Source organism: Panthera pardus, unplaced genomic scaffold, assembly GCF_024362965.1.
Source record: "Panthera pardus isolate Hobbes unplaced genomic scaffold, ASM2436296v1 HiC_scaffold_20, whole genome shotgun sequence".
Taxonomy (NCBI): domain Eukaryota; kingdom Metazoa; phylum Chordata; class Mammalia; order Carnivora; family Felidae; genus Panthera; species Panthera pardus.
Window position 1 is genome coordinate 42,100,446 of NW_026526766.1, and position 17,255 is coordinate 42,117,700.

Here is a 17,255-nt window from a genome sequence, read left to right on the forward strand (position 1 = left end):
TGTATTTTAATTTATATAGTGATAAACTAATAGATTATAAATATAAACTGAAACTGATGTGTCTTCATAGCACCATCCATGCTACAAATAGCAAGACTTCAATTTTTGGAAACTTTCTTTTGGTCCTTACTATACAGAAGGCATTGTTTTTAAATTTTTTTTTATGTTTATTTATTTTTGAGAGAGAGAGAGAGGCAGAGAGACAACGTGCGAGTGGGGGAGGTGCAGAGAGAGAGGGAGACACAGAATCCGAAACAGGCTCCAGGCTCTGAGCCGTCAGCACAGACCCCGACGCGGGGCTCAAACCCACGGACTGCAAGATCATAACCTGAGCCGAAGTCAGAGGATCAACTGACTGAGCCACCCAGGTGCTCCAAGAAGGCATTGTTTTTAGATAGCCTGGTGAATACATAGGGGAAAAAGGCACAGTCCTCTCTCAAGGATTCACTAGGGTTCATGGTTGAAGAACAGGCATAGAGCAATGGGAGATAAGAGAATGGAGAAGCTACTTTGTTGAAGAAAAAAAAGGAAGAAAGAACAGAAGCCTTCATAAAGGAGGAACTACTAAACTCTTCTTTAAGCATGAGCAAGATTTCAGCAGAAGGAAACACCATGTGTAGAGTCATCAATGTAGAAATGGCATTGGTTTGGGGAATGGCAGGCAAGATTGACTTCAGGTGATATGTAACTGAAACAAGTTGAAGCTAAATCTTAGCCTTATTGTAACCACAAACATCTGAGCTTTATTCTTTTGGGGTGAGAAGCTTCTGAAAGGTTTTCGAATAAAGGAATAGGAGGCCAGTGTTGTTTTAGAAAGTTGTATAAAAGATGATTTCAAAGGACGGAAGATTGCAGCAAGGGGAAGGGCTTTGCAGTAGTCTTAGTAGGATAGTGAGAGTCTTCATTAAGAAAGTGGCACAGGGAAAGAATATGAGAAGCATTACATAATTTATAGAACCTGACAATTGATTGGACATAGAGAATTAATAAACAAGGAGGGAAATGGATTCAGGCTTGGGAGATAACCAGAAGATTTTCAGGCTTAGGGAAATTATAAGGTTGCTTTTAGATACTAATTATTAGGTACTTTTGAGACAATCCATGAATGAATATTCCCTGAAAATATATAGAACCACACCTTTAGATCATAAGTTCAAATATAATCAGGGGTGCCTGGGTGGCTCAGTCGGTTAAGTGTCTGACTTTGGCTTAGGTCCTGATCTCACAGTTCGTGAGTTCAAGCCGCATGTCAGGCAGGCTCTGTGCTGACAACTCAGAGCCTGGAGCCTGCTTCAGACTCTGTGTCTCCATCTCTGTCTGCCCCTTCTCCACTTGCACTCTGTCTCTCTCTCAAAAAATAAACATTAAAAATATTTTTTAAATAAGTTCAAATATAATCAAAGAAATATTTTTTCACTGAAACATACTTATTTCACCAAAACATAATATCAAATATATCAAGCCCTAATTTTTAATCTAGTATCTGAAATATTCATATTTAATACTATACACATATACACACAAACACATATGCAATTGTTCATATAGTTTGTAAAAGTCATGTTTATATGTAGTGTTAATGCTTAAATAACTTATTTTGTCCCATATTTATATTACTGTGCACGTTGACTACATCTTTTGCTGTTTCTCATTAGAGTTTTTCAGAAGGAAAGATTTTTGCCCCCTGAGAGATTTCAGTACCATTTTATCTAATTGTTCCTTATGTTAAACTACCATATTATAAGCTTCTTTGGAATCATAAAATAGTAATGCAGTTACCTCTTAAGGAGCTGTGAGTTGTTAGGCCATTATAGCTTGGTGGCATTCTGCTGACTGCAGATTGGTGAACAAGAAGGGCTGACATTAAGACCATTTCTTCTACACTATTTCATAAAAACATTACCGGTAGGTATGTCTCTTAGTAAAATGTTGATGTTATTAAAAATTCAAATGTAAGGAGTTTAGTGCAATTCTACGCTAATATTACAAAGAGGACTTGTCAACAGTCAGATGCATAAGACTAAGCGAATTTGCACACTATTTATTTGAGCTAAATCTCTAATAAGCCTCTTCTGCTAATTGGACTTAACATTTATGTTACTAAATGAGAAACGTTTTGGCTGCCATATAGGATAGTAAGACCTACCCAATGGAATAAACAACTAACATCTGTTATCCTGTCCTGCTCCAGCTTGGCTTTTACCAGTTAAGTACATCAGCCCTGAAGTCAAGGTTATCAAATATGTGAATCTCTGGCTCAGCCATGTCTATGTGAGGTCAAAGAAATATCACATCATGAGTAAAGACCAGCCAACCAAAAGATACTAGATACAGCTGGTCCATTTTGTTTTAACCTTTACATACCCTACGACCAGAAGCAAAAACTAGTCAAGGTTATAATCTTTGTAAAGTTTTAACGATAACTATTTTTAGAATTAATTTCACTCTTTAGCATTAGAATTTTATGCTGATAATTGTTAGGTTAAAGGTAATTATTTTTATAATACATTTATATTTATTTTCTTTTTAAAAAAGAAGCTAAATTTGGATTTGGCTGACCTTCGGAAGGAAAAAGAAGACTTACTGAAGAAATTGGAGTCCTCATCTGAAATCACAAGTTTGGCAGAAGAAGTTTCCCGAGTAATAGTTCCACGGATACAAGTTACATCACTTGGTCCTTCAAGGAGCATGGATTTGGAGATGAAGCAATTGCAGTGTAAACTAAAGGTGATTGTAAATTTGTTAAACATGAAAATATATATTAGGTTTTTGAAAAATGTTTATTTATTTTGAGAGAGAGGGAGAGCATAAGCAGGGGAGGGGAAGCGAGGGGGAATCCCAAGCAGCCTCCACGCTGTCAGCATGTAGCCAGACGCAGGGCTCAAACCCACAACCCGTGAGATCATGACCTGAGCTGAAATCAAGAGTCAGATGCTTAACCGACTAAGTCACCCAGGTGCCCCTTAAGTTAGTGAATCCTTAAAGACAGGTTTATATCGATGCTAATTTTTAAAATTCTACTAAGGGTAAATTATGGCATAAATAATCCAAAAATTATTGATTCTATATTTGATCTGTTTTAGCCTAGTAGATTCTTATATGGTAACTCATAACACTACTCTCTGAAAAATGACAAGACACCATGAAATCCTAGGATGGTGATAGAAACTGGCCATTGTCATTTCTCTTCTACTGCTGAACTCCCTCTCTGCCCTCCATTCCTCCCTGCACTGAACAGAATCCTTTCTGTATCTCCATAAGTTGAATTGCTTCCCTCTACACAACTGCTACTATTTTAATTTGGTTGTTGTTGGTTGGAAATGTGGAAGGAGGAGGGAAGTGGAGGGAGGGAGAAGCCCTGAGCAAAGGTGGGTTAGTATAATAGATTTCAGTGAGTTACACCTGAGAGTAAGAATGACAATCAGTGTTCTTTTCGTTTATAAAGAATTCTATCTAAGTCCAATTGAAACTGTCAACAACTTAAAAATAAGGCTGACCTTAGTTTAAATAGAATTACCTTGTAAGAAACAGGATTCGTGACTTCTAATTGCAAAGTTTATTTTCATACTGTTTAAAACAAGCTCATTTATTCCTCACGTATTTAATTATTTTGTTCAGTGGGGATTGCTAGCTGGTAGCTAAAAAGACAGTGTGTTTGGGACCATCACTGTAGTGAGAGTCACTAGAAAGGAAGTTCTGGTTGGACATGCACAGAATACATTAGGAACAGAGTACCTGTGACTGTTAAGAGAGTATTAGAATATTGAATTATCAAACAGACTCAGTTGTTTTTAATTCAAAAGATGATACGTACATTCTCCAATAATATCTTTAAATGAAGGATTGCTAAGTAGAAAATAGTATAAAGCTTAAAGTAAATGATTGTATCATTACTTGAAAATATTTTGCTTTGTTAATAAGAATGAGATATACACAGTGGCATTAATTTAGATAATTCTTGAATACCATCATCTTCAGACAGTTCTTGTGTGCATAACTTGCCTCAACTACTACATTTTATAAGTTTAAAATACCTTGTGTAATAGAAACATGAGAAAAAATAGTTGCATAAGTTTTGGTATATGTGTATGTATCTTCTTAAAATGCATTTCTGTCTGTGAAAAAGTGGAATAAAATGTACAAATTGAACATTTCAGTGTTAGGTTACTATACAGTGTTAGGTTACTATACTATCATAGAGGCTTTAATTCATGGTTCTATGATTCTTCTTACATTTAAGTCTTCATGCTCCTAATAAAAGTTTAGTTTTCAATAAGATAAAATAGAATGTTGGATCCAATAATACCTAATCTGACCTCTAAATTTTTTTAAGTTATTAATAGCTTTAAGTCGACTTATATTTTACTTATGTGATTTTACGTACTGCTAATGTCCTAACTTAATTTTTGGAAATAATAGACCCGTATCAATATCTATAAGTTATTTACCTTATGGTTTCCCATGGTGTCAGTTTTTACCTGTATATAAATCTCTCTTTCACTTTGGAGGAATGTGTGAATCACAAAGGTAGGACTATGAGGATGCCTGGAGCATTTAGACCACACTTGATGTATACTTGAAGTGTCCATGAGTAGCCTGCAGTCCTGGAACACTGGCCCGTGACAAAAGGATAAATCTCTACTTTTGTCTTGTTTCATGTTTTAATATGGAAATACCTTAGAAGACCAGTACCTTAACGTACATAATACTTTGTGCTACTACAAATTTCTGTTTTGATATTCTATTAGTTTGCTAGGTCTGCCATAACAAAATACCAGAGACTGGGTGACTTAAATAATAAAATATTTTTTTCTCATAGTTCTGGAGTCCACAATTCCAAGATCAAGGTATCGATTAGGTTTGGTTTCTTCTGAGTCTTTAGAATTTATTACCTTGTAGATGGCCACCTTCGCTGTGTCTTCACATGGTAATCCCTCATTCTGTGTGATTCTGTGTTTAATCTTCTCTTCTTGGAAGGATACCAGTCATATTGGATGAAGGCCCACTGATATGGCCTCATTTTACTATACTTACCTCTTTAAAGGCCTTATCCTAACACAGTGACATTTTGATGTTCTGGGGTTAAAACGGCAACATATACATTTTGAGGGGACACAATTCAACCTATGACAGATATCAAATCGTTAGCACAATAGTTTTCCAAGAAATGACTTCTTTTCTAGTTGATGTTTTTATGCTAAATTTTTAGAAAAACTGGTTAGATTTGTATATATTGAAGGCTTATATACATCTTTTTTATTTTATCCAAGTAACTTTAGACTTTTCTGTACAAACTCTTAGGTGTACTTCTCAGATATACGTGATACATTCAGTATCATTTGAGTGCTCATGTGTATTTTCTGTATCTTCATTTTTACCCATATTAGATATGTTTCTTCATGGTACCCAACTTTATATAGATAGATGATCAAATATTTAGAGACATACAAATTCCTTCCAGTGAATGTTATATATATGCATATACATATACAATATACCAATATACATACATGTATGTACATATATATACCATTATTTTGTATTAGTTTATTTGTAGTTATATACACACTTTGAATTGAATAGTACTCTAATTTATATTTGTGATTCTTTGACTTCTTGATTGTTGAAAGCATCCCTTTTGATATATACCGTGTTCTTTTCCAGTTTCCCAGTAAGTTCGTAATGAAGCATAGTAGTTTTTAAACTACTGTTCCTTTATATGTAACCTGTTGCCAGGCTGGTTCTAAGTCCTTTACAAATAGTAATTCATTAATCCTCATTTCTACCCTGTGAAATAAGGTCTGTTATTCTATTTTACTTTTGAGAAAGCAGAGACACAAAAGGTAAGTTAATTGTCCAAGGTCACTAAGCTACTAAGTGATAGAGCTGAGATTAGAACTCAGTCCATCTGACTTCAGAGTCAATGCTTTCATTCATTACACTCTGAAATTTAAAAAAAAAAAATGTTTAACAAACTTAGATAGGAAAGCTCTAACCATGATGGATTCTTACCATTGTGACATTTTTGACATACATGTTTTACTCCAGATTTGAGGTCATGCTGCAGATATAGTAGAAATGGAAAATGCTAGAGGCCCTGGGTTTTGATCACTCTTTGTGCATTAACTTCTTATGGGACTCTACTGAGGAAATAACTTCTCCAGAGGTTGAAAGCAGGCATACCTTTCTACCTACTCCATAGGATTTTTAAGGATCAAATGAAGTGGGTCTGAGATTTAGAGATTCTAGAAAAAGTATATATCAAGCTGGTGTTGTTTTATTTACTGTAATTCAGTAATCCTTCAACTATCCATAAGCCAGAGTCATAGCATTTTCAGTCACCTAAAATAACAGCCTTAAGTCTAAAAACAGCTACCTTAAAATCCACTTAATTTATTCCACTGAAGATATTGTCAGGCTTCATTTACTGCCCGTTGTCTTTTATTTTAAGTACCACTCTAGTAAGTCTATTTGTTTAACTTCTGAGCTGAAAATATCTCAAAAGTAGCGAATGAGAAGTAGGCATATTAAGGGGCAGGATGATTGTTTTCAGTCAGGAATATGGGAAGAGCAAGAAATGTCGACCAACAGACCAATAGAGCAACAGAGAAAAAGAAAATATTAAAATGTTAAGGTAAAAACACAAAATTAGAAAAACAGCACTCTGGGACCATTTAGAGTAGGGGTAAGTTGCCATTTATATCATAATAGTTCCAAAAGACATGACTATATAATGATATAGTGATACTATAATACAGCAATATAATATATATAATTAATACAGTGATTATAATATATAGCTATATAGAAGTATCTCTATTAGCTTAATGTAATTATAGATGTTCATATTTCTAAGTGAGTGAACAATCATTCCAGAGAGAATTTAAGATTAATAATTAAAGCAAAAGCTTCAATTATCTGCTAAATTCACTAGTGTGGAATATCTTATTCTGGCAATGCACATCATATATGCTGGAAATTTAGATTGCATTAACACAAACATTTAATCAAAATTTTTAAAATTCAGTCTACTTGCCATGTTAAGGTTTTTAAGCCTAAGTTTTTAAGAAATTTATATATTTAATGTAAAAGTTAAAATTATTTCAAAAATTTTATTCACATATTCTATACCAATAAGATATTTAAAGTCTGTCTAATGAATTTGACTTGTATTTAAATGGTGTGAGCAATGGTTTCATGATTAATGGTTTCATCTTTACAGATTTACAATTTTTTTTAGCAGGAGTCAGTCAAACCTGGGAATAGCTAACAGAAACAATTGATTGTAGTTACAAAGAAAGATTAGCAAAATAACTATTCCAAATATATTTAAAGCTATCATATTTTATTCTATTTATATCAAGTTAATACTTCTAAATTTTAACAAGTAACTTAATGTATGTTATTACTGTCTTGTAGGTGGAGAAACTATAATATCAGACACACTAGGCAATGTGTCAGATTACTTATTTACTTAGCACTTGAGTCAAAATTGAAAGTTAGGGTTCCTGATACACTAGTACCTCTGGCTCTTGGGCTGTGCGTTAACAAATACCACAAAGCTGTTCTGCTTTGAAAAACTCATGTTTATGCGTGAATATTTTAATAATAAATAGTATGATCAATAAATTCAAGTAAGGAAGTATTTAGTATTCCTAAGATTCCTTATCAGTTATCTATTACTGTCTAACAAACTATCTTAAAATGTAGCAGCTCAAAACAATGGCAGTTTATTAATTCTTATGATCCAGTGGCTTGACTGGGCAGTTCTTTTACTTCTCTCTTTTGAGTTCTCTGGTATGCCTGCATTCTTTTAATTCAAGGATTAACCTGGACTGCAAGTTCCAAGATAGCCTCACTCACAGCCTGGGAGTTGGTCTGCAGGCTGTCTGCTGGGATACCCCAGTACTCCTCCATGGCCTTTCCTCTGTCTTCCCTGCAAGGTGATCCCAGGCAGCATTCCAAGAGCCAAAGGTTTAGCTGCAAGGGTTTAGGCCCAGCAGCTGGTACTTGCATAATGTCATTTCTGCCATATTTGCCTTGGTCAAAGCAAATCACAGGCCAGACCAGACCAGGCTCAAAGGTTTAGAAGATGGATCCCTCTTGATGGGAGGAGCAGCAAAGTATCTGTGACCACATTTAGTCTGTTATAACAGGTTCTTAGTAAATCAAGCTTTCATTTCACATGATCTTGTTAGCCTATCAAAATACTAAATTAATCACATGCACATTTACATTTTACAGAGATAGTCCTTATTCCTCAGAAAGTACTTTGGGTGTGTACTTTTTGTAATTGTTATATGATGGCATTCTTTTGTGGTTTTGGTGTGTTATATGAAAATTTAGTATACCATAGTACTTCTGTTAAAACATATAAAATAAACCATTTAAAAATATTAAAATATACAAGTATATTAAAATGCCCTTCTGGGGCGCCTGGGTGGCTCAGTCGGTTAGGCGTCCGACTTCGGCTCGGGTCACGGTCTCGCGGTCCGTGAGTTCGAGCCCCGCGTCGGGCTCTGGGCTGATGGCTCAGAGCCTGGAGCCTGCTTCTGATTCTGTGTCTCCCTCTCTCTCTGCCCCTCCCCCGTTCATGCTCTGTCTCTCTCTGTCTCAAAAATAAATAAAACGTTAAAAAAAATTTTTTTTTTAAATAAAAAAATAAAATGCCCTTCTTAATTATAATCATATTTATTTCAATATTATTACTCTTCATGAGAATGGCATTTATTTTGATGCTGCATTTGACCAAAAATTGAAAAGTTTATTTGATTTTATATGTGTTTTTAATCTAGAATGCAACTAATGAGCTCACTAAACAGTCCTCAAATGTGAAGTCTCTGAAATTTGAACTCCTAGCAAAAGAAGAACACATAAAGGAAATGCATGAAAAGTATGTTCTTGATATTTTTATCCATTGTATTTGGTGCCACCTAGTGGTAGTTAACTCTATTAAACATTGCACGCAAGAAACAAAACCCCATGTTAAAAATTAGCTTTTCCTTCCTTCATGTTTAAGCCTCAATAAGATGAAAGTTCAAGGAATATTATCTATAAGCATAGTTGATGACAAGCTATGTAATATTTTTTAATTAGAGTAAGAATATTTAAAGTTATATTTTCCTTTTTAGAAGTAAACATTTAATTTTGAATGTATATAAATTAACGACCTAAAGACTACGAACAAAACACTTCTGAATGTGGTAATTCTTTGACCAAAATTATATATGTAGGTTGATCTCAAATTGGATTTAATGCCTAAGCTTATAAAGCTAAGGTGGAAGAAAAGGAAAGTTTTTGTTGGTCTCTAAAATAAATGGAAGATTACAAAAGTTTGTATTGTATGTGTTGTTGTTGTTTTTTAACAAAAAGGGGTTTAAAATGTCCTATCTCACTGAATCAAAATGATTTTCTCTGTATATTTAATAGATGTATGAGAGCTTAGGGGGTGATAACATGTTTAGGTGGAATGCCAGTCTGTCCCTGATAATTTGAGAATATATACATATGTATTAGCAAAATAACGCAGATACATATATACTACATTTTAAGTGAAGATCACTTAGAAGTGATATTAACAGATGAAACTACTGACAAAAATATTGGTTAATTTTGTAGACAAAGTATCTTCAAGTTTATTTATTAGCATAAGAGGCAGTCTTATTTACTATCTAATAGTGAGGGCCCTAGAGAAATAGTCTTTGAATCCTAGTTCCTCTACCTGCCAGCTCTGTATCTCAGTTTAATAGTATTAGCTTGTAAAATTCTTGTGAAGGTTAAGAGAGAGCGTGTAAAGTACTTGTAACAGAGACTGGCACCTAATGAGCACTCAGTAAATGTTACCTGTTACGATTTAGTAGGCACAATAATAGTTGTTACTGCAGCTACCATTTCATATCTGTCATCAGCTTAAGCTAAACTGATATGTCAGTTCAATCGTACATGATATTAAATTAGAAGATATCATGCCTAATTTTAGTGTTTTTGTATCATAAGATTTTACATTTGTTTGTTTATTAAAATACAGAATTATTTTCTATCAGTGCTATGCTTTTTAATGATCTCTGAATATCAGTTTGATTTTTCTGAGCAATGCAATAATATAATTTAAATATAATTATTTTATTTTATTTTTTTATCTTTTATTTTGAGAGAGAGTGCAAGCAGGGAAGGAGCAGAGAGAGAGAGGGAGAGAGAGAATCCCAGGCAGGCTCCCAGTGCAGAGCCCAACACCGGGCTGATCGTCACAAACATGAGATCACAACCCAAGCCAAAATAGTCAGATGCTCAACCAAGTGAGCCACCCAGGCACCCCTAAATATAATAATTTTAATTTTTCATAAATTTTGTCAGTCTTTCTCAGTTCTTCTACTTTTATGCCTTCATGCATATATATTATACTGTAATTACCAGTCACAACTGGATTTTAGATTTTATAAGTACACAGAGTATGAATAGATCAGTACTCCATCTCATGCAAATATCTTATTAATTTGCAATTAATATCAGTTAGCATTTAAAAATTAAGTATTTTCTAGCTCTCTTATAAAATATCTTTTTTCCCCTTCAAGGATATCTCGAATGGAGAGGGATATAACCATGAAAAGACATTTGATAGAGGACTTGAAATTTCGACAGAAAGTAAATTTGGAAAGTAATGAGAGTATTAATGAAATGTTAGAAAATCTTGAAAAAAAGGTATCAATTTTTATGTTCTCTGACACTAGAAAATACCACTTTTCTCTTACCTTCTTAACTTGAATATTCAGTCTTAATAAATTCCTAGAAAATATTCATAGAATACATGTCTGCTGTTACATAATTACATTGTTTGATCTGAAAGTACGTTGTTTTAAAATTCAAAACTCTAAAATGTCATACATAATATAGTCACACGTTCTCTTTGTATTTGTAAACATGCCATGAGAGGATAATCACGTCTAATTTTTAAAACTTTCAATATTTCTGGGTATATAATTACATTTTATTCAACATTTTAAAGTTGAATTTATACAATTTATAAATTATTTATTTGCTTTATTTAATTTACTAACATTTATGATAGAATCAAGCATATATTTTTAAGTGAAAAAGGTAATAACCAATAACTACCAGAAGCTCTTTAAAAAGTGTACTTACCACAGTTTTTTAAAAGTGTACTTTTTCCTTTGATACACTTAATTCAGTATACTTAGGAAGAGAGCTTTATTTAACATAGTTATATATCTGGCCCCAAAGTAGAAATCAGCAATTTGCTGACTAAGAGATATTTAAAAAAAAAAAAAAAAAAAAAAAAAAGGTGCTATTTGCACAACTCCTAAAGCAGCTTGTGCTCTGGCATTCACTAAATGTTATCCACTCCAGAGAGAGCATCTCCCTTACTTTTCTTGTTGGAGATAAAAATGTAAGTATCTCTTAGCTCAAATGGATTTAAGAAAGAAAATTTTACATGAGCAAGACAAATGCATGTGGATTTTCTTTCTCTTTCTCTTCCCACACACCCACATAAATTATAATTACTTCCTATAGGTTTTTTCAGTGTTATCACTGAAATTTTGCTGATTTTTAAACTTTAATAATCATTTCAGATATAGTCTTAGAATCTGTGTATAAGTAATTATATCTTTAGTGGCATTAAATGAAAAAAGAAAAACTGTTCTTTCAAATGTATAATAACTATGTTACATTATTATTTAATTTTATCCTAAAAAGTACATGTTATATTGGAGATAGAACTGAAAGTTATCCATGACTTACTTAAGAATTCAAGACAACCAATCCCCTGCTTAAGGAGGTTAAGGTTAGTAATTAAAGGAAACATAGTTAAAATTAGTATTGTATTCATACATTTTTTGTGCATTTTTCATTTTGCTATTGATTTAAGGATTTTAGTCTCATTCATAGTGAGTTCTCCAAATCTAATTTACTTGAATTTGATATCATTTATATTTTTTGCTCTTATTATTTAAATGTGATATCATTTATGAGAAAATAAATGAAATTAGACTTATTCATGAATCATTTGGTTTCTGTTGAAACAAATAGAGTATATTCCTAGAATGGCTTTACCAATAATAGTTATCGTTATGCTTTTAATGTAGGTGAAGACACTAACTGAAGAGTGTTCCAACAGGAAGGTGTCAATTGATTCACTAAAACAGAGACTCAGTGTTGCTGTAAAGGAGAAGTCACAGTTTGAACAGATGTATCAAAAAACTAAAGAGGAATTAGAAAAAAAGGTATGCTTTTCAGACATGTTAGCTTAGAAATGGAATATAGCCATATCTTTTTCATTTTTAAAACTGTAATTTTTTTCTGCCCAAAATTACTATGAACAAAACTGCTCAAACCTCTACATGAAACACTAAGCATTTGTTTAACATTAAAGGTAATGCTATATTAGAGAAACAGATTTTGTATCTGAATAATTTTTTTTTCATTTTTTTAATGTTTATTTTTGAGAGAGAGAGAAGGCACACACAAGCAAGGGAGGGGCAGAGAGAGAGGGAGAGAAAGGATCTGAAGAGGGCTCTATGCTGACAGCAGAGAGCCTGATGTGGGGCTCAACCTCACAAACCATGAGATCATGACCTGAGCCAAAGTTGCACGCTTAACTGACTGAGTCACCCAGGTGCTCCTTGATAATGTCTTTTAAATGAACACTACTATTAAGAACTGGCAAAAGTGGATATAAATTTTTTAGATCCACCTAAACTTATAAACTTATTAAATATTTCCATTGACATATGAGATATTTTGGTCTAAAATAGCTTCCATGTCTTTAATGATTTATAATTTTTTAAAAACAAACTAATTTTGATGATAAATATATGAGAATATGTGCTCACCATATTTTATTGAAAATAAACAAAACAACCATCAATTTAACCCAAATAAAAACAAACACATACGTAAAAAGAATCATGAAGTCATTTCTTTATCTAACATGAATAACTAAATCTTCTAAATATGTTTATGAATTATTTTTTATTCTGTGATTACCGGTCTTTTGCAGGATGTCAAGCTTGGTCTCCTAGTATCAAAAATAAGTGAGACCGAATCTGCAATGGCAGAAATTGAAACAGCAGCATCCAAGCATCTTCAAGGATTAGCACTGAAAAGTGAGCAGGCCCTAGAAGGTGCACAAAAGAAGTTGCTCTTAGCCAATGAGAAAGTGGAGGAGTTCACCATCTTTGTGAAGGTTTGAATTATTTGCAGTTTACTAACTCGTGCTTTAGTTCAGGCAGAGTGGCGGCCTACTTGAGATGATTTGGGATACTTTGTGATTTCTTTCTGCTTTCTGAAAACCATAAAACATCTTCTACCTTACTCTCCACATTGTTCAATTTTTGTCTATAACAGATCTGGTTTTATAGCTTGAGCTTAAAATTTTCTACCCTGTTTTTAATATTCTTTTCTTAATGTTAGTTCAGTTATGAAATTGCAGTAATCACATAATCAAGACAGATTCCAAGATGAAATAATTAAGTCATTTCCATTCTACTCTCCTTTTGAAAATCCAGCAGGAACAATCAAAAACTTGTCCCAGGTTTATTGAAGCTCAGAGACACCTCAACCCCAGTCCATAGCCTGTCATACATGGAATGGGTAAAGGAATGGTAAATGACTTAGCAGAAAAAAAGGAAGACAAACCTAAGTGCCCGCAAAGGCTGTACTCTCTAGAAATTATCTGACAGCTGAAGAATCCCCAGAAAGGCTCAGTAATTGGCTATAAGGAACCACTGAGGGTGACGGAGAAGGGAAGGATACAGGTGGTTTGTTTGAAAGTTTTTATAAGAAGCTTTTAGGCCTGTGGTCTGTAGTTTTGCCCCATACGTTTGGACAGAGCTCTTCCCTTAACTCTTCTGTGAGAGCTGAGGAAGAGCAGCTTTGGTTTCAGAGACACCAGGCACTGAGGACCAGGAATCTGGTGATTGCTCTGCTGCTTCAGTCCCACTATAAGTCATTTACACCTCTATGTGGTGCCTTTTCTTCTGCCTTGTATTGTAGCTAGGAAAGGAATCCATCGCCACTAGAGAGATTATGAGTCTTTTAAAGTCAAAGACAATGTTTTATCAATTTCCACCTTCACAACATCTGCCTGGTGCCTTGCAAAATAGTTGGCATGTGGTAAGTAATGATCACTACCTAATCAAGTTAAATTTCCATTAGAAATGTAAGATTTCTTTTAAAGTTTATCTTTATTTTGAGAGAGAAGGAAAGCAAGTGGAGGAGGGAAAGAGAGAGAGGGAGACAGAATCCCAAGCAAGTTCTGCACTGTCAGCATAGAGCCCAATGCGGGGCTCGAACTGACAAACCATGAGATCATGGCCTGAGTTGAAATCAAGAGCTGGACACCCAACTGATCGAGCTACCCAGGTGCCCCAGAAATGTGAGATTTTAATGATAGTTCTTTGGCCTTTAAAAATAATCACCAAAATAGTTTGATTACAGTGGGAAAGCAACTCTTTCTCTCTTTTCTCCTGTAACCACACTGTTCTTTTTTCTTTTTTTTTTTTAACAATTTTTGATGAGATTAAGTTCTCATGCCATTGTGTCCTTCAGAAGGCATGCATGATTAAAAACTGGCATGTCATATACTACAAAGCTGTAGTAATCAGTATGATACTGGCACATAAATAGAGACATATATCAATAGAATAGAGAGCCCAGAAATAAACCCATGATCATATGGCCAATTAATCTTCAACAAAGGAGGCAAGACTAGGCAGTGGGAAAGACAGTCTCTTCAATAAATGGTGCTGGAACAACAGGATAGCTACATGCAAAGGAATAAAACTGGTCCACTTTTTACATCATACACAAAAATAAAATCAAAATGGATTGAAGAGCTAAATGTAAGATATGAAACCATAAAAATCCTAGAAGAGAGCACAGGCAATAATTTCTCTGACATTGGCCATAGAAACATTTTTCTAGGTATGTCTCGTGACTCAAGGGAAATAAAAGTAAAAATAAACTGTCGAAACTACATCAAAATAAAAAGCTTCTGCACAGTGAAGGAAACCATCAACAAAACTAAAAGATAGCCTACTGAATGGGAGAAGATACTTGCAAATGATATATCTGCATTTAGTTAGTATCCAAAAGAGTTAGTATCCAAAATATATAAAGAATTTATACAACTCAACACACAAGAAAACAAGTAACCCAATTAAAAAATGGGCAGAAGACATGAACAGACATTTCTCCAAAGAAGATATCCAGATGGCCACCACATTAAAACATGCTCAGTATCACTCATCATCAGCGAAATGCAAATCAAAACCACAGTGTGATATCACCTCTCACCTGTCAGAATGGCTAAAATCAATAATAAGAAACAACAAGTTTTGGTGAGGGTGTGGACAAAAGGAACCCTCACACACCATTAGTGGGAATGCAAACTGGTGTAGCCACTGTGGAAGGCAGTATGGAAGTTCCTCAAAAAATTAAAAATAGAATTATCATATAACCCAGGAATTCCACTACTGGGTATTCACTCAAAGAATATGAAAAACTAGTTTGAAAAGATATATGGACCCCTATGCTTATTGCAGCATTATTTATAATAATCAAATTATAGAAGCAACCCAAGTGCCCCATCAGTGGATGAATGGATAAAGAAAATGTGGTATATAGATGTACAATGAAGTATTACTCAGCCATATAAAAGAATAAGATCTTGCATTTGCAACAACATGGATGGACCTAGAGAGTATATTGCTAGGTGAGCAAAGTCAGAGAAAGATAAATACCATATTATTTCACTCATGTGTAATTTGAAAAACAAAACAAATGAACCAAGAAAAAAGAGACAAAAAAACAAGGTTCCTAACTTGGAGAACAAACTGATGATTACTAGGCGAGAGGTGGGTGGGGGGATGGATGAAATAAGTATAGGGATAAGCGTCTGACTTCAGCTCAGGCACAGTTCATGTGTTTGAGCTCCGCATCAGGCTTTGTGCTGAGAGCTTGGAGCCTAGAGCCTGCTTCAGATTTTGTGTGTCTCTGTCTCTGCCTGTCCCCTGCTTGTGCTGTGGCTCTCCTCTCTCTTTCTCTCGAAAATAAATAAACATAAAAATGTTTTTAAAAAATTTAAAGGAACTGACATAGCATAGCCCTAGAAATTTACTTAAATATATACTTTCAATTTATGGAATCTTTATAAAAGGAAAATTTTAACTATACAATAAAATAATAATGCTACTTCCTGTCTCCTTCCCCTAATAACCCCACTATTATTTGTATTCTTTATTCCTCTAAAAATTGGCTCTTAAAATTTTTTTTAATTTATTTTTTATTTTTTTATTTACTTTTTAATTTACATCCAAGTTCATTAGCATACAGTGCAATAATGATTTCAGAGTAGAATTCAGGGATTCATCCCCTACATATAACACCCAGTGCTCATCCAACAAGTGTCCTCCTTACCCCTTGCCCATTTAGCCTATCCCTCTACCCACAACCCTTCCAGCAACCCTCAGTTTGTTCTCTATACTTAAGAGTCTCTTGTATTTTGTCTCCCTCCATATTTTTATAGTTTTTGCTTCCCTTCCATTATGTTCATCTGTTTTGTATCTTAAATTCCACATATGAGTGAAGTCATATGATACTTGTCTTTCTCTGATGAATTTCGCTTAGCATAATACACTCTACTTCCATCCGTGTTGGTGCAAATGTCAAGATTTTGTCCTTTTTGATTGCCAAGTAATACTCCATTGTATAGTATACCACATCTTCTTTACCCATTCAGTCGTTGATGGACATTTGGGCTCTTTCCATACTTTGGCTATTGTCGATAGTACTCCTATAAACATTGGGGTGCATGTGCCCCTTCGAAACAACACACCTGTATCCTTTGGATAAATACCTAGTAGTGCAGTTGCTGTGTCATAAGGTAGTTCTATTTTTAATTTTTTGAGGAACTTCCATACTGTTTTCCAGAGTGGCTGCACAGTTTGCATCCCTACCAGCAGTGCAAAAGTGTTCCTCTTACCTCTGTCATTGTCTGAGTTGTTAATTTTAGCCAATTTGACAGGTTTCTCATTGTGGTTTTGATTTGTATTTCCCTGATGATGAGTGATGTTGAGCATTTTTTCATTGTGTCTCTTAGTGATCTGGATGGATGTCTTCTTTGGAAAAGTGTCTATTCATGTCTTTTGTCTATTTCCTCACTGGATTATTTGTTTTTGGGTGTTGAGTTTGATAAGTTCTTTATAGGTTTTGGATACTAACCCTTTATCTGATATGTC

The 17,255-nt window shown here is 34.1% G+C and overlaps 1 protein-coding gene across 3 annotated transcripts in view; it reads left to right on the plus strand.

Annotated features, from left to right (window-relative positions):
* CNTLN (centlein) overlaps positions 1-17,255 on the plus strand; it is a 315,491-nt gene that overhangs the window by 256,175 nt on the left and 42,061 nt on the right. For all 3 annotated transcript variants that reach the window (XR_008424205.1, XM_053907969.1, XM_053907970.1), the window contains exons 19-23: positions 2,536-2,727; positions 8,796-8,893; positions 10,572-10,698; positions 12,102-12,239; positions 13,016-13,201. Coding sequence is in view for 2 of the 3 variants with exons in the window: in XM_053907969.1 (XP_053763944.1) it covers positions 2,536-2,727; positions 8,796-8,893; positions 10,572-10,698; positions 12,102-12,239; positions 13,016-13,201 (741 nt within the window). In the remaining variant the exon portion in view is untranslated. The remainder of the gene's footprint in view (positions 1-2,535; positions 2,728-8,795; positions 8,894-10,571; positions 10,699-12,101; positions 12,240-13,015; positions 13,202-17,255) is intronic.